At 38.9% G+C, this 26,336-nt stretch overlaps 1 protein-coding gene across 1 annotated transcript in view; it reads left to right on the top strand.

Moving 5' to 3' along the window:
- The window catches only part of LOC140341316 (apoptosis regulator BAX-like), a gene marked incomplete in the record, with an annotated part of 48,469 nt that extends 37,005 nt beyond the window's left edge, over positions 1 to 11,464 (top strand). The window contains 1 exon segment of the mRNA XM_072426968.1: positions 1,623 to 11,464. Within this exon segment, the coding sequence (XP_072283069.1) occupies positions 1,623 to 1,724 (102 nt within the window).
- Positions 11,465 to 26,336: the final 14,872 nt, after the last annotated feature.

Here is a 26,336-nt window from a genome sequence, read left to right on the forward strand (position 1 = left end):
TGTGTGTGTATATATATATATATATATATATATATATATATATATTCTAATTTGTCAATCTTTTTGAAATTTTATTTTCACTAAATGTACATATTGGTTATTCAGTATTCTAATAACGCCAGTTCTGTGATTTGTTTGTGGGATCAGGTTTACACGTTATCATGGAGTGAGTAGTAATTGTGGTGCAGGAATATTCCAATATATTTCAATACAATTTTTTTTCCCAAATCTAGAGTTGTCAGATAAGTTTGTCTTATTTTATTCAGATGTGTCTGGCAGGACTAAAGCCGTATACAAACTTGCAATTATAGTCGTTGGAAAGCATCTCTCACAATCCTTTCAAACGACTAAGCACTCCACGATGCATGAACGATGCTTGTACATAAAGCACCATTTATTATTATTATTATTATTATTATTAAACAGGATTTATATAGCGCCAACATATTACGCCGCGCTGTACATTAAATAGGGATTGCAAATGACAGACTAATACAGACAGTGATACAGGAGGAGAGGACCCTGCCCCGAAGAGCTTACAATCTAGTAGGTGGGGGAATTTCACACACAAAGGATGTGAGATATGTAGTGTGGGAAGTAGTGATGGTTTCAAATGACAGAAGAAGCCGGGTAGGCAAGTTTGAAAAAATGGGTTTTGAGCGCTCTTTTAAATGAGCAGAAAGTAGGAGCAAGCCGAATAGGACGAGGAAGACCATTCCAGAGAGTTGGAGCAGCTCTAGAAAAGTCTTGTATTCGGGCGTGTGATGAGGTTATGAGTGAGGAAGTCATTAGTAGGTCATTGGAGGAGCGGAGAGAGCGGCAGGGGGAGTATTTTTTAACCATGTCAGAGATGTAAGTGGGACAATAACTGTGTAGGGATTTGAAGGCAAAGCACAGGAGCTTAAATTTGATTCTAAGGTGAAAAGGAAGCCAATGGAGAGAACTACAAAGAGATGTAGCGGAAGAGGAGCGGAGCGAAGGATGGATGAGTCTGGCTGCAGCATTCTGCTCTATGCAGAGTGGGGAAGGCGACGGAAAGGCACCCTGCTGCACGCTGTCCCCCTTCACTTGCATTACGATCGTTCGTTGTTCATCGTCTGAGAATCCGCCAGGATGGTTGTTCGGACAATGAACAACGTGCGCAGTACACACTTAAGATTCTCGTCCGATATCAGCCCTGAGATGATTATCAGGTGAGAACCATTGAAAGTGTGTACCTACCCACAAGTGCTATTGTGTATACAAGGCAAACTACGAGTAGGCTTTAGATTAGGCTTAATCTAAAATCTAAAAAAATGTTTTAAAAAACTTCCATTATTTAAAGAGGAAAATGGGTACATTTTCTTTTCTGTAAAAAATCCATGTAAAGTTTGGATGAACCTTAATTAAGCCTCAATTGATGGCTTAGATGAGCTGGTGTATGTAGCTGGAAAAGGTGAATTCTGTGGACTCTCATGGTAAGCCTGTTTCATCTATCACTAAGGGTTGAGGTGAACCAAAAATTATGCTGATCCTTATTATAGGGGAGGAATGCATAGTTTAGGGTATTGTGTATTGAAATGCATTCTGTTAAATAAGTAGAATTTTTTAAGTAATTGTGTTATTTTTTTTTTTCTTTTCAGGAGGGACTTCTTTCTTACTTTGGCACACCAACCTGGCAAACTGTTGGAGTCTTCTTAGCTGGTGTGCTTACTGCCACTGTTGCCATCTGGAAATACACCTAAGACTTCTATTGCAGTTTTGATCACAGCTTCTTGAAGCTGTATCTTTTGGAAACATGTCTGTATTTTGATACACTCCAGCACTGACAGTAAAACTGCAGAACGAGTGCTTCCACGAGGAAATCCTGATCACCTCAGCATTGTATGGCTATCCACTTTGGCCAATGTCTTTGGGATTCACTTGTTTTATTTTTCTTAAATACTTTTTTATTGTAAGTCGTGCCTTTTTAATATATACATTAGGGTGACTTTTAAGAGGCTTTGTTTGATTTAATACTTGAATGAGTACCCATTTTTCTTTGTAATTTTTTTTCCTATATATGTATGAAACTGTTCAAGTGAGCCAAAAGATTCCATCATGCACATAGTGAATTCTTTTTTTTTTTTTTTTTTTTTTCATTAAGTGAAATATGTCACAATTGCAGAGTTTGCACCCAGAAAGAAAAAAGTTCCGTTATTTAAAGAGAAAAATGGGTACATTCTCTTGTAAAAACACCATATAAAGTGTTGATGTATTTCTTCTCTTGATGTCCCTGAAAATAGCCTTTCTTCAACTGCTGTGATTGAAAACCACTTAATAGCAGATTTTACCTGAACCATGACATGCTGCTTTGGAAGAATGCTATCAACGCCAAATGTGAACTTAGCCATTGTGTGTAAAATCTTTATATTGTGTTTGGGGGGGCATATATTTAATTCCAAGTATGTATCCTCTTTTTTTCCCTCTTAAAACTTAATGGTTACTGTAAATCAAATACTGAAACACAGATAAAAGTACATGCAATAACTAACGCCTATTAGAGTTCAGCTTTATTTTTAAAAAGGAATTGTTTTAGGGTTGCCTGTGAAATGGAAAGTTTTGGGGACAGATATCATTAGTTGCCAACTGTTGGATATATATTGTATGTATTCACACTTTTAAAGCAGACCTTATTTTTTGTTGATGTGTTTTTTGTAGCAAACTTGCAGTGATGACAGGACCACGAACCTGTCACCACTGCATCCCTCATCATCCCCATCTTCACTACCAACTCCAAGCTGATAGTGTTTGGGTCATTGGATGATCACTGATGATGTAAGTCTGCCACATACACAGTAGGTCCCTTGTCTCGGGCATCTGTTTGGAAACTAGAGTGCATGTACCAAGCAGTGTAGAGAAAAAAAAAGAGACTTGGCTCATCTCTTCTGCCAAAAACCTTTACCAACTGATGACTTTTTGTTAAGTGAGTTTAGTTTCCTTTTTCAAATAAGGTTTCCAATGCCAGGCATGCAAGCATGTAGCTTAAAAATAATTGATTTATCTTTGCTTTTGTGCCTGAATATTACTTTTATCAATGGTCAGGTTTTTACCTTTAAATTGGCAGCTGTTATTGCCAACTGCGTGCCCTTATATATTGTCCTCTAACTGTTCAGAACACAAAACAACCCCTGTAGTTAGTAGGAATGTAGGCAACTGCTCAGCTTTATTTGGCTTTTGTGTACCTAATGTGAAGCCAGTTGCAAGGCATCAATGATCACACTTGAGTAGCTCTCCTGGCATTCAAGCGGAAGCAGAGAACTTGGAAAATATATTTAGTCTTCTTCATGCGGACTAGAGTTTGATTTGTTTGAAGGGGTCCAAGTTAAATTTTCAGGCACTTGTGCTAAAGCAGTGGGCCCAGATAAAGTTTTACTTTAAAGGAATGTAGGTCCAGTTTCTATTTGAGAACCTGACACCAATTGTAAAAGCACATTTCCAAATAAAATACCTTTTAATATTTGTATTTAAAAGAATAATGCACTGCAAGTATTTTAACTAAATTGGACAGGTCAGGCTGTAATGAGAGATGTTAAAAAATCTTTGAAATACCTAGTAACTTATTTGTTATATTGCAACAGTATCAACCCTATTGAAAAAAATAGCAAATGAGGTCAATTAAACTGTGGCATTATATTCAAAATAATTCTAAAACTGGTTAAGGTCTTAAAGATGTTGAAAAAGGTAAAAGTTTTGACATCCATGCCCTATTGGCATTATTGTATTTTTGTGGTTAGATTTTTTTTTTCACAGACACAAACCAGTTTTTATTTCACGTAGTTCTGCATGCTGAGAGAATAATGTTGAATATATTAACAAGGACTTTTAAGGCACCTTTATTACTCAAATCAAGTGTCGGTGTCAATCTTTCCTAAAACCATAATTTTTATATACATATACAGTTGCACTCCCCATTGGTAGTTCCAAACATTTGTGGAGAACAGCTGTTTGGAGTTGCCAATAGTAGTAATAGAGTGCAAGTGAGGATTGAACATATGGTGACACAAGTAGACAAGATGCAAGTCCAACAATGGAAGAGTGCGTTGTGTTGAACCTGATCATTCCAATGATGAAAATCAAAGGTTATTGGTGAACCCCATTGGTAACCTATGTGATCTATTATAGATCATTCTATATTGGAACAAATTGACCAGTTATGCTTAGAATTATGTATTTAACAGGATTCATCAGTTCATTTTATTGTCAGTCCTGTGATTCCAGAGGAAGCAGAATGTGCAAAACATGTTAAAGATATTGGGGCTGAAATTGTACTTGTATACCTGCATTTTTGTGATACAGATAATATATATAAATTATGGTTTTAAGAAAGTTTTTTGTGATTTAACCTGGGCTGTTAATTTAAGTCCAGATTTATATGACTAAAAGCGGTACGTTGTCAATGTATTTTACATTGTAGGCCTGTAATTCTTAGGCATATCTCACCAAAATATGTCCAATATTTAATAAAGTATTAAATTTAAAAAAACAAAACAAAAGTGTGTTAAAACAAGGGTGCATAATACAGTTTGCATAAATAAATCAAATATACTGAAACCTGTAATATATATATATATATATATATATATATATATATATATATATATATATATAATATACAAGATAAATTGAATCTCCCGCAAGCACTAACGTCACTGGGAACTCACGGGGAACGTCACTGTGCTCGTCAGGGACAGATCAGACAAAGCGTACGCGGCCGGAGGATAGAATCCGACGCGCAGGTCACTGGAGCAGGCCTATAGGACCAGGTAGTTTAGCTACCGCAATCCCCCTTTTTTTTTTTACCGCTCGGGAGGTTAAGAAAGGTGCCCTTAAAAATCCTTGGTAATATATTCAAAAGTTATTGTTCATGTGTAACAGTAAGCTGTACAAGATTGTGGGAAGCTTTGATTATTCTAGACAACACTGCAGATATTTTGTCCTTTGGTTATCCAAGAATGATGCGTATTCAAACCTATGTGATAGGGATGTGGAAATTTATCTTCACATAAAAGTCTGGGTTTTTTTTTTAACAACACTGCAGAAATCTTTTTTTATGGTTATCCAAGAATAATGCATATTCAAACCTATGTGATAGGGATGTGGAAATGTATCCTCACATATTACACTGGGCCTTTTATAATAAATGTTTGCATTTGGTACAAAGAGCTGATTTTTAGCTGAAAAAAAAATCTGCAAATATTTAACTTTTCTCAAATTCAAATCAAATTCAAATCAAATTCGCAGGATCATAATTTTGATAATTCTTGACAGCAGAAAAGTGAGAAAAATTCCCATTCTTGAAATTTTTTTCTATCAGCTAGTCAAAATAATCATACTAGTGTAACTTCAGAATGAAAGTGAATTTTCTTTGGGTGCAGATGAATTGTAACTAAACAAAATCAAAAAATTTTATTAAGTATTTGAAAGTGCTGCATAATATGTTGCTACTATTTAAAGTTCATAGTCCTATCACTAGCTCTCACAATCTGTGTATGTATGTACCTACCATACTCGTATGTCAATAACACATTCTAAAGTCAATTTGGGGGAAGCCAATTTACTTAAGTACATGTTTTTTCAATGTTGAAGGAAACCGGAGTACCCAGAGAAAACCCACGCAAACACGGGGAGAACTTGCAAACTCCATGCAGATAGGGTCCAGGCTAAGTTTTCGAACCTGGACCTAGCGCTGTAAAGGGCCAGATTGCTAACCTCTGCGCCTCCATGCTCACTGCGATGTGGTCTGTAATAGGTGTTAACAGCATTTTTGTATTTTAATCATTTCTCCAACAGTTTTGCTATCAATGAATCCTGTGCCTGTGAATATAACTGTTCTTAGTTCTCTAGTTTTTTTTTATACTTAGTGTTAGGTATGTTTTCGCTGCTTCATCCTTTTTCCTAAAGTAGCCTGTTTCTTAGCAGCATCTAGGCAGCCCACTTAACTGCTAGCAGCTTAAAAAGGTACAGTTAACAACGCAGGCAATGTTTTTCAGGCTAATGCCTGTGTCAGGCTTCCTCAATATAGTGGCCATACACCTTTTGCCTGGTGGAAATGGAATGTGAAAAAAATCCAGGTCTGACATGCCTGTGCCCATTATATGTCCTATTTTTTTATTTTTTGTATTCTGCCCAAACTGTTCGTTGCTGTGTTTTTTGATCCATCTTATTAGTGTTTTGTTAGGAGTGTAAACCCCTGTAATAATGTAATAGTTTAATTATGTAGTGTGACAAGTTAAGCTTAGTTGCATTAGCAGTAAGTAAAAAGTGAAGCAATAAATGCAACCTTACTGCCAGTGTGAATTCAGCCTGACTTAAGATGTGGCCTCCTAGGGTTATATCTAAGTAAAGCGAAACTTTGGTGGAAAAAAAAAAAGTATAATCGTATAATCCCCCTAAAATGTAATTACTATGGTATCATTAGACAAAAAAAAAAATATACACATCAAAATGTATTGCCCTGACCTGTTGCACATAACTGTCCGCTTCTATATTTTGAACCACAATTTCTCTAGGACAGAGAGGTCCAGGTAAACAAAAATGTAGATGCAAGTGGGGGACACTTGTGGCTAACATACCAACATAAAAAGCTCTGCCCATCAAAAAATCCATCCCTGTTACTCTGACTGTACCCTTCCAGAACCTGAACACCAATTTTGTTTTAGTGGGTAGAGTTTGTTCTAATGATACTATAGTGATGACATTTTAGGGGGTGTTGGCCACAGCTATTCCCCACTCATACCTACTTTTTTAGTTTCTTACACCTGCCCATTCCATTGCCCCTTGATAAGAAAGTGGCTCTAGGCTTCCCCGATTAGCATTTTCAGTTAAGGGCTCCTTGCTTTTGAAACAGCAATTTCAGCAAAAAATGTATTTTCACAGGTTTTTAAATTTATTTCTCATATCTTTATATTCTTTTATGCTTTGGTGCAATTGTGGTTACTACTAGCTATGAGGGTCCCCTGTGCATCCTGAAAGTTTCAAGTTGTTACGGCCAATGGTTTAGGAGACATGAAAGTTTGTACAGTTAATCGTTAAGGCCCCAGAATATGACATGCAGCATTTCTCTCTGACACACACAGAGCGATCTCACTGTGCTGCCGAGGACGTTATAACATTTACTTAGGCTGTTGATGATTCTTTGGGTGGGCTACCTGGACCCCCACTTGGGCAAATAAATTTACACAGCTTTTTTTTTTTTTTTGCTCTTCTGCCTACCTTTTATCTACCACTGTAATCCTCTGATTGAAGCCCCTCTGGGGTTTGTTCAGAGGATTAGAACTGCAGATAAGAGGTGGATGGGGAAGGTATGACTGCCGGGCGATTTGCCCGGGTGAAACTGGTTGGGGGAGAACTAAGTATACATTTGACTATATATACATACGTCACAGGCATGATGGCAAGATACAAAATGTAATAAATATACATTATTCCCTTTATAATAACTGTTTCACCAATCAGCAGAGTTGTGATGTCATTTAAAGCAACCTACCAAGTTCAATACATTTACTATAAAGTAATCATACAGTTAAAGTTGAAATACTTTTTTCCTATTTACCCAATTATTTTTTGTTTTTATCTGTTTTTCTATATTTATATCTATTGTTAAACTTTTTTAAATGTTATGTTTATAATTTGTTAACATCCTTATTGACAGTGGCCTGGGCTCCAGCACTGGCCAAGGCTAAATTGTCCAAACACCCCTTGATAGGCCCTACATTGGCAGCAATTACCAAATATGTCCACTCTCACGGAGTCCAGTCTTTTCCATCTCCGTTATCCCTGATCTTAGGTCACCCTGATTTCCCTACTGGGAACACAGATCCTGTCTTCCACATTTGGCACTCTAAATAGATCTATAGAGCGAAACATTTCCTAAGAAACAATGACTGTATCGCCCTTGTCGAATTGCAAACTAAATATCTGCCAGAATTAAACGTATGGCGTACTATCCAAATGAGGTATTTTACCAGATCCCTTCCTCCTCCCTCTCAATTTATTCGTCCCCTTCTTCCTTTGGAGATACACTGTGTTTCTCAGTCTGGCTTGAGGGGCACTTTGTCCTGAGCTTATCACATCCTTATCTCCATGTTGACCAATTTCATCCTTATTATTGTAAGATTTTTTTTATGCATTTTTGTTTTTGAAATGCCTAAGAAAATCATTTTTACTGGACCTGAAAAAATATTTAGCTTATGTAATAACTTGTATAAAATATGGCAGAAATTTAAACATCGAAATGATTCATAGGGGGTACAGTTGTGAGAGCCTAGGTAGTTAAAGGAGGTAAATTCTCTAGTTGATACCTTTTGAGGTAATGTTACTCCTGGTTAGTTACTAATTTTAAAGAATTTGGCCAAATAAATGTTATGTTCACCAACCAAAGATTGCTATTTTGTGAGCCCCTAGAGGGACATCTAGTGATATGACTATAGACTTTTTAAAGCATTGCGTAATATGTTGGGACTATATAATTACTATGTAATAATACAAGAAAAAGAAAGGTTAAGCTTTATAGTCTCATATTACAAGGTTGACTTATTTATGCAATTTTTGGCTGACAGTTTGGCCCCAATTGCACCCTAATTCATATACTGTGGCACTAAAATTGTGTTGTGTTTATTAGAGTAGGCAAAGTGTGTTTTAAATTAATGTTTTTGCACTTTTTAATGTATAAAGCCAGTTGCTGCTTTGGTTTAAAAAAAAAAAAAAGCCTCACCTTTTTATTATCCAAAAAAAAAAAAAAATCTTAAGTTTACCTTAAAAAGTATTTTAACTCGACCTTTAAATTATTTTAAAACTTTCTTTAATTACTAAAACTGTTCTTCAGCTTGAGAAAGGGTGACACCTTATTTCTGACAGTTACTGCCCTATCAACTGTCCAGCTGTGCACAGAATACATTATGTAAGTTATTTTTAAGTAAACCTAATCATTGCTGGTTCTTTTTAAAGGGATTTATCAGCTTATAAATACATGTTAAGGTGAATGCTTCAGAGCAGTCAACCTTTTTCCTTCACTACTTTCTGGGATTTTACAGTCAGGGACAGATGTACAGCTAGTGAATTGTCACTGCACCTCATGTACAAAGTAGTGCAGAATGTGAATGTATATCACAAACATAGAATTTCTTATTTATTTTATTGTGGTCTGTTAATCATTCCTTTCAAAATGTTTGTTATATAAATATTGGATTCATTTTAATATTTGTTGATCTTACCAGAAACCCAGTTGATCTTACCAGAAACCAGGGTCAATGGTTATATATGTAACCTAAACTCTAAAACCTGTTGGTAGTTGGAGGATGTTGATTTTTCCAAAAGGTTCACACATCAAACAAAACATCAATCCAAACCAAGTTATCTAAGAACTGTGGACAATGGGGTGAATAACATCCAGACTGAACACCTCGGGAATCTTAGGACTGCAAATCCCAGTTTTTTAAATTGTAGTGCACAATTTTAAAAGAACTATGTGTCAGTGGAGAAGTTTAGAAAGTATTACATTTTTTAAAATATTATTTTTATGTGTTGAGCAGTAGTGTAAAATAAACAAAGTATAAATTTGAGCTCCCTGGTCAGTTCCTATTAGACCTGGTTTGTAAAAGTGCCACTTTGCCTGCAGACTGGAGTTTATATCTAAAAGCTTGGTCACTGAAATTGTAATAACTAAGATGTTGTTCCTCTTTAGTTTACAATTCATAATTTAGCAAAAACACTGCAGCACAGGCAAAGGAAGTTATTAACTGACAACAATTTGGACTACATCAACATATTATATATAATTATATTTATGTTTATTGCATTTATCAAACTGCTCCTTATGGTGAATTACACAGAATAGAGATCTCCTAAAAAGATAAGTTCACATTTGGGGTTTTACATCTTTTAAGAAATAAGTACTGGTCTTGGGTTATGATCCTATGACTATGCATTTTGATCATTTGCCTAAAAGCAAGCAGTTCCTGTGAATTGCCTGTGCTGATACATGCTTCTATAGTTAGATTTAAATTAACTAAACTTAAAAAGATTTTGAGATATTGTTATATGGGGGGATTAGTTACTATTACTTTCCCTATTTCTCTACCACATAAAATACTGTCGTGGGGGGAAGGTGTGTGTGTGTTTTGGTTTTTTGTTTTCTGAAGAACAAACAATTTGGGCTGTATTGGATTTTTTTTTTTTTTTTGCTTATGAGTTAAAAATAATTATGCATGCCTTTATTGACGTTTCCTTATGTGAATGATTCATCTTCTTAAATAGTAAGGTAATTCATTTTTATTTAATTTTAATTACTGCTAAATTTTTGCATGAAAACATGTAGATGGATATTTCTGTGCAATGAGGAGATTTTACTGGAGAGATACTTGACACATCACAATACCTCAGTCACATGCTGTGCCACTCGTTAACACTTATTAGTGGTTTGATTTTTACAGTTATTATTAGTACAGTTATACCAGTTTTACAGGGACTGAAAACAGAATTATTAGGGATTTTTGTAAATATAGTATGTTTTTTAAGTATAGAAAATCTTTCTTTTCAATTGCCCCACTTTTTGGTGCTTATATTATGGCTGTTATCTGTTTCACATTCTAAACAATTTGTCAACATTTTTCTCTCTTTGATTCAAATTGAAGCCAGTGCATTTGTTACTGTAATGCAGTCCAACAATATGTATACTGCTCTTTTATGGTTGTTGTTTTTGGTTACTAATTGCTGTAGCAAGGGATAAAATATTCTGTGCTGGCAGCACTTTGGAAAGTCAAAATGCTTTTTTTGCACACAGGCAGAAGCTTATAAGAGCATGTAAGAATTCTTACTTGCCCTTCTCCATACTACTCCCGCAGTGCTGTCTAGAAACCTGGTTTACAAGGGGGAACATGCCTTATCACTGCAGAGTTAGGTTTCTGTTACACTGTCCAGTTTAACCTTGCTGCAGCACTTGGGTTTTGAAATAAATAAAGAGTGCCATATTACTTCATTTGTAAGCTGCATATATAGTATAGTAATACATTCTGTGGATTCAGTTAGATCTTAAAGGTTCTAAATACTTTTAGCTTATAGGGGTTTTGTTGCTCTAAAGCATACATGTTAGTCACAGATGCAACCCATTGCTCCTGCTTCTTATTGATTTAGAGGGTCTTGTATCCTTTACTTCATCATACTTAAAGGTTTGTATTGTAGGTTGTAGTGGCTACAGTGAAATCCCATCTTTTTTTTAGCTCTTCTTTCAATTGTATTAATGCTAGAGGGAAAAATTTGTACGATTGGTGCTTCCTATTCACAATCAGTGTGTTCACTTCTGTAGGGGTGGGGTCTATGCATAAAAAAATGTTCTGAATGATATTTCAAGGATTATATAACAGTAAGTTGCTTACATTTTTTATTTCCATGATTTTATGTATTTTCAGTCCTAATTAAATAAATTTGAGAACATTGTAATAAATAAGTCTAAATGGTTTATTTATGCAGAAAGCGTTATCATTAGTAGTAGTCACATTTAGCTTGACTTGTTCTATAATAGTAGACATTTTAGCACTTATCCAGATGGCTTTTCCAATTAACATGAATGTTCAGAACATATTTTAAGCAGTTATACCCATGTATACGCATAACCAACATAGGTTGGCTCCTACACACACCTTTTTCTTTGCATTGAGGCATGTTTTGCTATGCTGCATTTAAAAATTATTAAAAAATTAAATTTTAATTGAGGGTCACTGTGCTGCAGTACATGTGTTGAGGCTCTATCCAGGATGAACACCCCAGATTTAGATCGAATGGCACCACAGCAATACATCGCAACATGGATAACCTCATGTCAGGTAATATGAATGGTGTTTCGAAATCTGTATAGTGTCATTCATCCATCCCTAACATCCAAGACATTTTTGTTTAAATATCTTTGAACACAATTGTTTACATTTTAATTGATTACAGCAAAGCCAGCCTTCATTACCAAGCATTATAGTCGTTTTTCTAATAGAATTCAGATTGTCAACAAAGGCATTACAGCAAGCCAAATTAAATCCACTATGTTTTTTCTTATTGTAAATTTTTATCTAGTGTAATCGAGACCTACAGGGATACCTAGATTACATTAAAAACTTTGTTTTTGCATGGAATATTTTTAGGAAAATTGCAGGGTCTGATATTTCTAATAATGCTCTGCATCTTTAGATAGAATAACGCATACCAGTTGATGATTTTGTAGAAGCAGCATTTTGTTTAAATTGTTGGCAGGACCCTCTGTTATGTCAGGGCTCCGCAATTTTCAAAAGTTTTTTTTTTTTAAAGACTTTCTTATTGCAATTGTTTGCAGGACCTATGGGTGTCCAGATCAGAATGATATTAAAATATTTTTGGTATGTATGTGTGTGTGTGTGTATGTATGTATGTATGTATGTATATATATATATATATATATGCATTGGTAAATCATGTGTATCGTAAACAAAAAGTCAGCAAAAGATGGAACCAAACTGGTTAACATAATAGGTAGCCATAGAGAAACACGAGGAACAGGGAAGCCAGGCAACAAAAAAAGCAAAGGGGGCGTAAGAAAGAGGGAGCAAAATGGTACGCTCACACCAGACTGCTAATATTTTAGGATTAGTAGTTTAATACATGAATCCTAGCTATTGTAAATGGTCTCAATGGTATTGTTAGCTTACAGGTAAGCTTATCATTGTGAAATTGACTTTATTATGACCAAAGTCCAGAGCTATTCTGGATAATCAATAATGCTTAGTGATCATGTTTTAGGGCAATAGGAAGATGTAGGCATTGAGGTGTTTTGGTAAGGACAGATACATTTTGAGAAATAGGGCATTCTCTAAGACCTTGGGCAAAATACAACCACAACTCTGATCCAAAACCTTCATACCCTGTTTTGTACATCCTGTGACACCTGTTAGTCCCTTTTCTGTTAATGCAGAAAAGCAAGTTTACAAGTGGACTAGAAAAATGATTGATGCATAATAGTAATAAGGCTTCAGGAGTACTCAGGTGATTAGGAGTTAGCAGGTCTGAATTGCCTTGGCAGAGGTTAATCTTAATCTAAAGTAAACAAGACAAGACCAGATGATATTTAAATAGTTCACTCCTAGTCAGGTCATGGTACCAGACCAGAACATAAAGTCTGTCCTAGTAAGAAATCACCAATTCTTATTCCCCAATAAAATTCCCCTTTCTTCATCAGATAAATGGAATTTGATTTATAAACTCAGGTTTACCCCACATAGGGGAACATAAAGGGAACCTAGGTAGTGAAGTAGCCTAACCCATAAGGAGAGAGCAGAACAAATAAATAGGGGGACAGGGCGAGCTTTAGGTGAGAGCCGCATGGGAGTCTTACTATGTGTTAATAGCTGGAGAAGGCCTCTAAACGTTTCCACTGGGATAAAGGAACTGGCATAAAATTTTGAACCAATTGAGAATTCTGAGCTGCTTGATAATCTAGCTGAAGGTTGGGTACACCCAATTCTCACTAAATTTTGGAAAGATATTTTTGGTTCAATTTTTTTAACTTTATGCAGTTTGCTCCCCCAAATAATTCTATTAATGTTGTACTTTAACAATCCATTCCTATGATTTAGGATAGGGAGTTTCCAGAAGAGGTGTAAGAGAGGTATAAAGGAGGCAAAATTTCTCAGTATCTGGGAATAAGGCAGACCATGTTTTCAGATCTTTATACAGTCTTTTTATCTTTGATCTCCAGATGTTTATACGGTCAACTGAAGTACAATTGTAAGTTTAAAGGTTTACTTTTAGCAGAACATTAAATGTATGCTTTTGAGTCAATATTTACAGCATTGACCTTTCATAACTTTTGCTCTTGCATGTTGGATATTGGCTTCTGTGCCAAATCCTGGCAGATGGTGATCCATTCTTGCCTTCTTTGTGCTCGGAGTTAATCAAAATGTATGGGTCCCTGCTTGACCCAGGTTGTCAATGGGATCTAGGGAGTTTCCTGAGCAGAAGTCCAAATGTCAATATTATGATCTTTATCCTGTTTGTTCTCTGACATGGTGCTCCATCATGCTGGAAAATACATGTCATCGCCTTGTGATACCTTGTGTTTTTTTGTCTTTTTTAAAGTGAAACAGAAACTGTGATATTCACCTGTCCATGTTCCATTGCAGGGTGCTGGCAACTTCACCCCTCTCTTCCTCAAAACCATATTCAGCTATTGACTGGGCTGGCATAAATTCATATGTTCTGTGTCATTATGCTATAGGGAGAAGTGTCTTGAAAATTTAACAGCCACATTTTCAAGACGCTTCCCTATATACCTTTGTCCTCTCCCATCCACAGACCTGGTGTTTCATGCATTTAAGGACCAGGAAATACCCTTACTCTATACACTCTAACCCAAGGCATCTTTTACAGTTAAACTCACATCAGTATCAATATTTACCCCCATCATCTGTGTCAAACCTATCTTTGACAACCTCTCTACCTCACTTTAACAAAATATATGCTTGTTATATACCCCTGAGCAAACCCACAATGGCGAAACACGTCAAGTAACAAGACGTTTATCATGTACATCTTCTCTCTAGTCTAGAACGTAACTGTTCAGCTTAGCCAATCACTACTCCATAATTCTACAATGGGGAATGATCTTTTGTATTGTAACACACTATTGTACTGATATATGACACCAAGACTGTTAAACTCCCTTTTGAAACAATACACAACTTTAAACAAAAGACCCTCTTTTCTCCTTCTAACCAGTTTTTCATTGTGGTAATAATACTTGCTGCCATAAAAAAAATATCTCAGGGCACCCCTATTATCTGACTTCATGGAAAGTGATTTGGGGTTAGTGTCACATTGCTTGAAACACAAAATGCGAACAACTTAAGCCCAAGATGCATAACTGAACATTTCCACCAGATACGAAGCATGGCGCCTTCATGATTGTGACATCTCCATTCTTTGAGCTTTGCATGTGCTTAAAAATTTCAGTGTCATGATGAATGATTTTTTCCCAATCCTCTTGATATTAGGGAACCTAACTCTCTCCCAATAATGTAAATATAAAGAAACAGAAAAGTGATGTAAAAAATGGTAAAAAATTGATTTGTGTGTTGGTTGTGAAGACAGTGTCAACAATTGTTCAAGGGTGAATTCACAAGTCAACTGTTCTTTATTCGTGAAAGAGACTACAAAAGAAGACAATTGGTTTCAATGTTTATTTGTTTTCAAAGCAGGGGTGGTACATTTTTTTGTACAGATATTGAGATAAACATGAAAATTGTGTAACAGAATACATTGTCATGGCTAAACCAAAGCAGTACAATGCCAAAACAGTGCTTTTATTCAATAAAATTTAACAATGTTGTATTCACCAGTCAAACGGTTTATCCCTTACCCCATGATGCTTATACCAATACCTACAATAACAAGGTGGAAGTATTTGTGGGACTAAAAGTGTCAGGAAGGGTTAAAGAACAACACAAAACACTCAGACATTGCTTAATTAAAAGTTAGCACTTATCTTTATTGGATGTGAACAATGGTCCAAAACAGCAGCAGTTTCAGGCAGTTTTCAGGCAGGGAGAAGCTGGCATTTATTTACACGTAACAAAGAACAAGAGGGCACTCTTTGCGTCTGGAGAAAAAGAAGTTTACACTCCAAATAAGGAAGGGATTCTTCACTGTACGGTCTGTGAAAATATGGAATAGGCTCCCTCAGGAAGTAGTTTCAGCAACTACTATACATTGCTTTAAGAAAAGGCTGGATGCTTTTCCAGAGGCACAAAATATACCTGGGTATTAAGGCTTTAAAGTAAAGGTAGCAGTGACTGTTGATCTGGGGAACATCCAATTGCCTCATGGAATCAGGAAGGGATTTGTTTCCCCTGTTGAATCAAATTGTACCAGGGTTTTTTTTGCTTATCTCTGGACCAACTATGTCCATAGGGTAACTGTAACTATAGAAAATAAGAAACACAAGGAAGGCTGGGGTTTCAGGTGGCAAGTGTCAAGTGTCAAAATTGTATTCAGTATACCAACTTGTATGCCGTTTAACAAGTGAAAAACAGATACAATAGTTTTGCATTAAACATATAATAAGACTCAAGCTATCTTATGTAATTTAACCTATCTATATATGTATACCAATGTCTAAAGATACATTTTTAGCATCGACATTTACAAAAACAGTCAAAATCAACAGATATTCATAAAAAGACAATATAATTACAATTGTTTGAGATTGATAAGTGTGGACAAGAGCAGTGTTATCACACTGTAAAGCCAAAGTCCATGTAATAATTCATATGGGTCTATAGGAATACTTTGAGATGCGTTTATACGGTATTAAATAGCAATAGGAAGTTAAACATGATGTAATGAAAGTGGTAGGTGCATAAATGTAGATTAAAACAATCAAAACTAAGGAAAACATACTAGGTAGCGGTGGTGGTTCATTGCAGTTTGAAAACACTCCTCAAGACTGCAAATGCTCCAACTAAATTTTAAAAAGATAATATGTACTTAATAAATAACAATTGGATGGGGATTATCACTTGGAACAGTTCATGATGATTATTGATTGTTAAGTTGATTATAAAAAGGGGTTTTAAATCAAGGTATAAATCGGTATGCCAGTCAACACACCTGTTAAACTGTTGCATTGAGCATAATAAATTATTAGAAGTACTGGCCGATAAGTGATACTAGTAAAATAATAATATTATGATAAAAACTTAATAAGTCTGTAGGAACTAGAGAATAACCTTCATACATTTTTTCATAAACAAGTCTCAAAGAGAAATAATGCATGAACAAGCTTACCAAGCAGAAAATTGGTTGGGAAAGAGTTACCGTATTTACCGGCGTATAAGACGACTGGGCGTATAAGACGACCCCCAGCTTTTTCAGTTAAAATATAGAGTTTGTTCCATTTAAAAAAAAAACAGTAACAAAGAAAATTTTTACTTAAAATAATAGAATTGTCTACCAATAGAACAGTCACACAGCGCCACCTAGTGGCTGATTTGTAAATCACACTATTTTTTAACAAGCATGTGAATGTATACCGCATGGCTCACAGCGTTTCCCGAAGCTCTGCCGGCTGACCCGAACTCGGATCTTCTCCCCGTTCAGGGGATTGGTAAGTACCCGGTGTATAAGACGACCCCCGACTTTGACAAACATTTTTTGGGGTTAAAAAGTCGTCTTATACACCGGAAAATACGGTAAATGGTTTAGTGCCGAGAAGCAAAGTTATTCTAATGACTGCTAGAGGGTAATTAAATGGATTCCCTGGCCTTATATGAACAGGGAAATAGCCTCCCGGTGGGTGGATAACGCATGTGCGGGATGTGATGTCCGCACATGTGTGAACAATGAAATTGAAGCCAGTTCCACCCTCCCCTACATGCCCTTACTAATCAGCTAATTAGTAGTGTTGTTATTCGAATTCTGGTCATCCTAATGTTCGACCTGAATATGACCGTTCGAATTCGGGTGGACCCGTCCTGAATTTTGCAGAATTCGAATACCCGAATTCGACCCTCCCACAATGCCTAGGGACCTCCCCCATGATGCAAAGGGCCCTCCAATTATAGCAGGGATGCCCCCCTCCTTGTTTGTTGTGGCAGGCAGCCGATTGGCCGTTTGTCACTGCATGCCACACAGGCAGCCATTGGCCTATATAAGGCCAGGGCGTGCCTGCATTTACCACTCCTGACAGAGATTTGCTGATAGCATCACAACCTTTCTGCGCTGCTTGGCTTGCTTTGTCAAAGTGAAAAAAGTGCTTTATTTTGTTAGACTGTGTCACACTCACACTATTAGTCAGATAGATTGTTGGATTGTACTGTATTGGTGCAGTCCTGAAATCTACTGTACTCAGATAGGTAGAGTGTTTCACTGTTAGCTAGATAGATAGATACATTGATAGATAGAAAGCTAGATAGACAGATAAATAGTCAGTCAGTATGTTACATACACACAGCCAGAGGCAGGCTCCCCTCACTGACTGCGTGCACAGTATCACACTTGTACTGAGAGACAGACACACAGACGCAGTGTATACTGCAGTATATAGTTCGTATACTGTGCTGCATATTACAAGCGTCACCACTGAAGCAAAGTGCTGCATAAAACACAGCGCACTTGCAATTTTTGTGTCACCCCCCCAATCAAATTGACATATACATATATATATATATATATATATATTAGCTACAAAGTATTTTGCAGGATGTCAAGCCACATAAATAAAAACATTTCTACAATGTCTGGCCAAAGAGGAAAGGGCAGCTTTGGTGGGGGTGGCAAGCAAACCAGTATGAGTTTGTTTTTAGCTGCAGACTTAAGAACAAGAAGGGCTGCTGTTGGTGGTGGACGTCCATTATTGCCACACCAGGCACAAGACGTAGTGGAGTACATGACCCAGCCTGGGTCTAGTGATTGCACCCCCTCTTCATCCCAGACACAGGCCTCACAGGTGTCCCAAACAGTCCATAATACACCTGTTCCTCTTAGTTCCTCATCAGCGACTGGAAAGTCACGTGTACAGCAGTATGCAGAGGAGTCCCACCGAGGTGTTGGAGAGGCGGAGCTACTAGCATTCATTGAAGATGCTCAGTTGTTTGAGTCATCTGAGGAAGAGAGTTAGTTCACAGGCTTTCCCCCCAGTTACTTTTCACCAGAACACTCTGAGCCAGACGAGCCAATTCAAACTGGCCCCAAAAGGCTGCTGCTTCCTTTTGTCACATATAGGGAAACGTCTCATCTAATGATGATGATGTCCTTGATCCGACATGGGGCGAACAAGGAGATCATCATAGGCATGAAGAAGAAGAGGAGGAGGAGCTATGCCTCAAAAACCACAGCTATGCCTCAACAACCGCCACCACGAGCACCAGCTCCAGAGCACCTTTGGGCCCAGTTAAATGTTTGCCAGTGTAGGCATTTTTTTAATATCCATAGTGATGACAACACTATGGTCATCTGTAAACTGTGTGCTCAACACTTGAAATGAGGCAAAAACCCAAACAAACTTGGAACAAGTTGCATGAGCACTCATTTAAAAAGCCACCACCCAGTAACCTGGCGGGAACACCTGGTCAAAGCACAGAGCTCTGTGCAACCACCTCCGCCCAAGAAGCAAGCTCCAACTGCTTGATCCTCCTCCGCTGCCTTTCCTCCTTCTGCCACTAAAGTTACCCGTGCTGCTGCCAGCCATTTGAGTGTGTCATGTAGCCGATCATTACCTTTTTCAGGCTCCACTAGCGGTGACCAGGAGCTCCAATGCAGATCGGCTGCTGTTTGTGGCGTTGCTAGCAGTCAGGACCAGGCATCACTGCCATCCCCAAAAACTTCAACCACATCGTCCAATGTTTCTGTGGTTAGCATTAGCAGCATCCAACTTTCCATCCCCCAGATGCTGGAGAGCAAGAGGAAATATGGCCCAAATGACCCCAAAACAAAGCTAATCAATGCGGCAATTGCACAGCTGATTGCGTTAGAGCTCCTCCCTTACCAGCTGGTGGACTCCAATGCGTTCCATTACGCATTCCCCTGCGCAAACCCACAGTACGTTATGCCTAAGCGACAGTACTTTGCACAAAAATGTGTTCCTGCTTTGCATGAACACGTGCAGAGCAATGTATCCATAGCCCGTCAGCAACAACCTGCAGTTTGCTACTTCGGTGCACAATTCCGACGTTGCCACGCAGTCCTGAGGTTGCGAAGCCTGGGTTCCCTCAGCCACACGGGCACAGCCATTCTTAGTGCCTTGCGGGAGCAGGAGGACAAATGGCTAACTCCCAACAGACTTCAGCCAGGCAAGGTCGTGTGTGACAATGGGGCCAATCTGCTGGCAGCCCTGCGTTGTGGGAAACTAACACAAGTACCTTGCCTGGCTCATGTCATGAACCTGATAGTACAGTGCTTCCTTAGTAATTACCCAGGCCTCCAGGCCGCTGTTGCTGAAGGCCAGAAAGTTGTCAGCGCATTTCGGCCAGTCGTACACAGCCAGTGCCAGATTGGTGGAGTTACAGCGAAATCTGAACCTGCCAGTGCACCGGTTAATTTGTGATGTGGCCACACGTTGGAATTCCACAATTTACATGCTGCAGCGGCTGGCTGAACATCAGAAAGCGGTGGTGGATTACGTGGCAGAGTCTGTTCGTTTCAGACGTATACCTACACTACCTTTCTACAGCCCTGTGGAGTGGCTGCAAATTGAGGACTTGTGCACTGTATTGTCACCTTTTGAAGAGGCCACCAGGATGATCAGCAGGGATCAGGCCTGTGTCAGTGACACCATCCCCATCAAATGCCTGCTGGAACAGATGATGGTGGATCTCGGACACGACACAGAGCGGACGCTGCATCAAGAGATGACTTTTCAAACATCATCTCAGCGATGCGTGCCTACTATGCATAGTGCACCACCAATCCAGGAAGAGGAGGAGGTGGAAGAAGATGAGGAGGACATTGCAGGCATGGGAGAAGGGGAGGAAGGGCCAGAGGAGGATATTGAGGGTACATGGCATCCATCCACCCAAACACAAGGCGGCATGTTCCATGGATGGCAAGACCAGGCGGAGGAGGACGACCCTGTGCTGCTGTTCGACCCACAGGAGTGTGGGTCCAGAATTACCTCAGCTGTGGGTAGTTTGAGCCACATGACAGCCTTCATGCAGGAGTGCATAGCCAAAGATCCACGCATACAACACATAAAAACAAAGACTGACGACTATTGGATTGCTACATTATTGGATCCACGTTACAAGCCTGAGATACAACAACTGATCTTGCCCAATACAGGGGACCTAAAATGCAGCACTACCAAGAAGTGCTTTTAAGGGACTTGGGCTCAGCCTTTCCAGCTGCCAGCAGCAGCAGCAGCAGGGATCCCTTTGGCAGTTCCACAACCCATGGGAGCCAAACAACTGCTTTAAGCAGCATGGGTAGCAGCAGCAATTTTTCTGTTTATTTTGATAGATAGCAAGTAGGATCAGAATGAAATATCTGTATTTTTTTTTTACAGAAATACAGAATTTTTTCTTTTTATTTTGAAAGCAAATGGTATTAGAATTAATTATCTGTATTTTTTTTACAGAAATACAGAAATGTTTCTGTTTATTTTGATAGATAGCCAGTGGGATAAGAATGAAATATCTGTATTTTTTTTTACAGAAATACAGAAAATTTTCTGTTTATATTCATAGATAGCAAGTGGTATCAGAATTAATTATCAGTATTTTTTTTTACAGAAATACAGACATTTTTCTGTTTATTTTGATAGATAGCAAGTGGTATCAGAATAATTTATCTGTATTTTTTTTACAGAAATACAGAAATGTTTCAGTTTATTTTGATAGGTAGCAATGGTATCAGAATTAAACATCTGTATTTTTTTACAGAAATACAGAAATTTTTCTTTTTCTTTTGATAGATAGCAACTTACTATCTATAACAATAAACAAAAAAATTCTGTATTTCTGTAAAAAATACAGATATTTAATTCTGATACCACTTGCTATCTATCAAAATAAACAACAAAATTTCTATTTTTCTATGAAAAAAATACAGATATTTATTTAAGGCTTCAACTTGCTATCTATCAAAGACATAAAGATGTATGTATTTCTCTCCAAAAAATACAGATATTTAATTATGTTTATATCATATTTAATGATATAAATTAATGACATATTTAAAAATTATGTAATAATCATATTTAAATATTATTTTTTAGAGAGAAATACATTTTTTATGGCTATTTAGATAGATAGCAAGTGGGATTAGAGTTCAATATTTGTAATTTTGCCTCCTCCTCATGTTGTTACTGCTGCTGCTCAGTACCCAACTCTAGATGCCAGTTACTAATGCCGTCCACACTCCATCTCAGAGCCCACCACTGCCTCCTCCTCCTGCTGTAAATGATGCTGCCACCTGCCCAGTACCTGACTTTAGATGCCAGAAACTAAAGCCGTCCACACTCCGTCTCAGAGCCCACCACCTCCTCCTCCTCCTGCTGTAAATGATGCTGCCGCCTGCCCAGTACCTGACTTTACATGCCAGACACTAATGCCGTCCATACTCCGTCTCAGAGCCCACCACCTCCTTATCTTGCTGTAAATGATGCTGCCACCTGCCCAGTACCTGGCTTTAGATGCCAGACAATAATGCCCTCCATACTCCGTCTCAGAGCCCTCTGCCTTCGAATCATGCTGTTACTGCTGCTGCCTGCCTAGTACCCAACTCTAGATGCCAATTACTAATGTCGTCCACACTCCATCTCAGTGCTAAATGCCTCCTCCTCATGCTGTTACTGCTGCTGCCCAGTACCCAACTCTAGATGCCACTTACTAATGCCGTCCACACTCCGTCTCAGTGCTAAATGCCTCCTCCTCATGCTGTTACTGCTTCTGCCCAGTACCCAACTCTAGATGCCAGTTACTAATGCCGTCCACACTCCGTCTCATAGCCCACGATCGCCTCCTCCTCCTGCTGTAAATGATGCTGCCACCTGCCCAGTACCTGACTTTAAATGCCAGACACTAATGCCGTCCATATTCCATCTCAGAGCCCACCGCCTCCTCCTCCTGCTGCCGCCTGCCCAGTACCTGACATTAAATGCCAGAAACCAATGCCGTCCACACTCTGTCTCAGAGCCCACCACCTCCTCCTCCTCCTGCTGTAAATGATGCTGCCGCCTGCCCAGTACTTGACTTTAAATGCCAGACACTAATGCCGTCCATACTCCGTCTCAGAGCCCACCGCCTCCTACTCCTGCTGTAAATGATGCTGAAGGGTCTTCTTTCCCCGCTGATTCCTCCAAGCCTAATCCATTTCATAGTAGTAGGGACAGATTGGAATCTCGCTCATCCATTCATGTCTCCAATAGCTACAGCTTCTATACTGTCCATATAGGTGATAGCCTCAACCACTAATGCCGTCCTTGCTCCGTCTCAGGGCCCACCGCCTCCTCCTCTGGCTTTCACTGATGCTGCCTCCTGCCCAGTATCCTACTCTACATGCCAGTTACTGATACCGTCCACACTTTGTTCCAGAGCCCACCACCTCTTCCCCCTCCTGTTACTGCTGCCGCCTGCCCAGTACCCAGCTGTAGATGCCAGTTAACAAGGCTGTCCATTCTGCATTTTAGAAAGTTACAGCTAGCAGATAGGAAAAGGCAGTCCCCTACACAGCAATGTCTCCAGTAGCTAAAGCTTCTACACTGTCCGTATAGGTGATAGGCTCCGTCTCAGGGCCCACTGCCTCCATCTCCCAGTACCCATCTCTAGATGCCATCCACACTACTCAGGGCCTACCACCTACTCTTCCTGCTATTACTGCTGCTGCCTGTCCACTGTCCAGTACCCAGCTCTAGATGCCAGGCTAGACTCAAGCGCAATAGGATTTTCTTTCCCCACTGATTCCGCCAAGCCCTGTTTCCTTTCATGTGCTTTCACTCAATAGCAGGCCCTGAGACGGAGTGTGGAAGACATTAGTAACGGGCATCTAGAGCTGGATGTAGTGCATCTTTATTGACACCCTGAAGTGTGTATTCTGAAATTTGTGATTGAATGTAGAAGGCCACGTCTTCTGCTTCATCCATCGGTACCACACTTTATCGGACTGAATTTCTGTGTATGTTACCCCGGAACTGGGACGTAGGACAGCAGTCCCTCTGTATATGTTGGGGGGATGAGATGGGAAACACCGGTATATTTAATGGGAACCAACATGAGCCATGAAGTTATTGAGCTCAACAGACGTCTGGAGACTTCTCCACAACAAGTATGTGGCCGCCCTGGGAGACTCCATTCAGAGATCCGTCAACAAGGAACTTGTGAAAATACTGCAGAATGATGACTTTAGGACTGAGAAGCAGCTGAAAGGGAAGGGTGACATGTCATTTGCAAACGACCTGTTGGGGGATCTCTGGCTGAAATGCACAATGCCATAATTTACCGCCAAATGCGTCATTACAGAATTGACCACCAACTTGTAAGGTTCTATTTCCTGACCCGTGTTTCTTCAGAGTACATAGAGAGCGTGCTGGCCAACTTCCAACATGGACCTCAGCCCGACGTTGTCATCATCAACTCGTGTATATAGGATGTTAGCAGGGATCATGAGCAATCACTGCAGATGTACAAAACCAACCTGGACCACCTGTTTATTCGGCTCACCGAGGTGCTGAGCCCCAAATGTCTGTTGATATGCAACACGTCCATGTCTGTTGGATTCAAAGCTGGTGAAGTGCTAGAGTACCCAATTCCTAATGTGCGCTGGAACATCAAAAAAGGGAATTTTTTTCAGCGCCACACTGGCAGATTTGCACAAATTGGATGTGATTGACTTCCACTTCCACTTACGCTTCAAGCTGCGCTCCAGGGTAAGGATGCCACCCACTCGAATCAGCTGGCTCATCGGAAGTATACCTGCATCCTGATGGCTCATATTGATTAAGCCTGGGGCGTGCAGCAAGAACAGCAGGAAGAGGAGGTGGTGGGCTCTGAGACAGAGCGTGGACAGCATTGGTAACTGGCATCTAGAGCTGGGTACTGGGCAGGCAGCAGCAGTAACAGCATGAGGAGGAAGCGGTGGGCCCTGAGACAGAGCAAGGAGGGCATTAGAAGTTGAGGCCATCACCTATATGGACAGTGTCGAAGCTGTAGCTATTGGAGACATGAATGAATGAACGAGATTCCAATCTGTCCCTACCGAGATTCGAATCTCATTCATCCATACATATCTACTCGGAGACCGTGTAAAATCCTACATGTTCCCTTGGCCACCCCATAAAATGGCCTTGCCAGCAACAGAAAAAAGACTTCCTTATTTTTTTTTTACTTGTACAGTGTTGTGCAGAGCTGGGGGAGTCTTGACATGTCTTTTTAAATGATTTATAGGCTGTAGAAGCTCTCCACCGTCCTCAATAACAAACCCCAATTTTTCCCCCATTGACTTTAATAGAGTTTGAATTCGATGTTCGATCACTCGAATAATTATGCATCATTCGACCGAATAGCGGTCGAATCGAATAGTGAGCTATTTGACCAACACTACTAATTAGTCGCCCTACAAGGGAATCTGGGTGGCTCAATAACTCCCAGCTATGCTTCGGGTTAACAGGGGAGAGGATGACATAGATATTTGTATATGTATATAGATATAGCTGTTAAAATGTATCACTGTATCTTGTTACACAGTTTGTTCAAACTGTCTCTGCGTATCTTCCGAAGAAGCCTACTGTTGGGATTGAGTCGTTGTTCACTCATACCTTTATATCATCTGTTTAGGCAGCTGTTGTCAATTTTTTAATGGCATATTCCTATGTAAATTTACATGGGATAGCCTAATTCTTATTATATGGTTAATGCACAACAATTGTATCTGTTTTTCACTTGTTAAACAGCATACAAAATGATATGCTGAATAATTTTGACACTTGCCACCTGAAATCCGAGCCTTCTTTGTTTCTTATTTTCTTATTTCTAATATGCTTATTTCTGGGGCAGACAACCATTATCTAATCAATTTAAAAAGGGTTACATTCTTTTATTGTTGTTTATATGGAACTATGTATCGTATCCTGAAAATGTCAGTGTCAGCACCCAATTCTATGATATCTGGAGTTATCAATTATACACCCATAATAACCAATTTAAATTCTTACCTGACCATTGCTAGATCATTTTTACCAAACCCCCTTGTTACAATTTAATGTTAAGTGCTTGCAGTTGTTAGTATGAGTTTATGGCCCTGATTCACTAAGCAAAATCGGAGGCTCGGTCGCGCATTCGTATTCACGATCCAAAATCAGAAGCCTCAATTCACCAACTAAATTTCAGGTGCTGGCGTATTTCCGCGGAAGTTAGTAACAGAAATAATAAACCGGCAGAATAACACTGACGAGCTTGCATTAAAAGTCACTGTTCCCCTAAAAAAGTATTCTTTCTAATGGCATACATATTACCCTTAGCCCTAAAAAAAAATGTTTGTGCTGTTCAAATGGTAAAACATCTATATGCGCTAAGAAAAAAGCATATTTTAAAATGACTTATTTCTTTCCTGTTGGGCAAGAGTTAACTGAGTTCAGCTCCTCTACATCTAAACGCTTACGATGCCTGATCAGAGGAACCGCATGGGGGTAAATCTTGTGACTTTCCATAGGCGAAGCCTCGGCTTTGCCATCAGACTAGATTTTCCCACAAAAGTCACAAGCACACACACGTTCTTGTTTGCTTCTTTTAGATATATATGTATATGTGTGTGTGTGTGTGTGTGTGTGTGTATATATATATATATATATATATATATATATATATATATAT

This window comes from Pyxicephalus adspersus, chromosome 11, assembly GCF_032062135.1.
Source record: "Pyxicephalus adspersus chromosome 11, UCB_Pads_2.0, whole genome shotgun sequence".
NCBI lineage: Eukaryota > Metazoa > Chordata > Amphibia > Anura > Pyxicephalidae > Pyxicephalus > Pyxicephalus adspersus.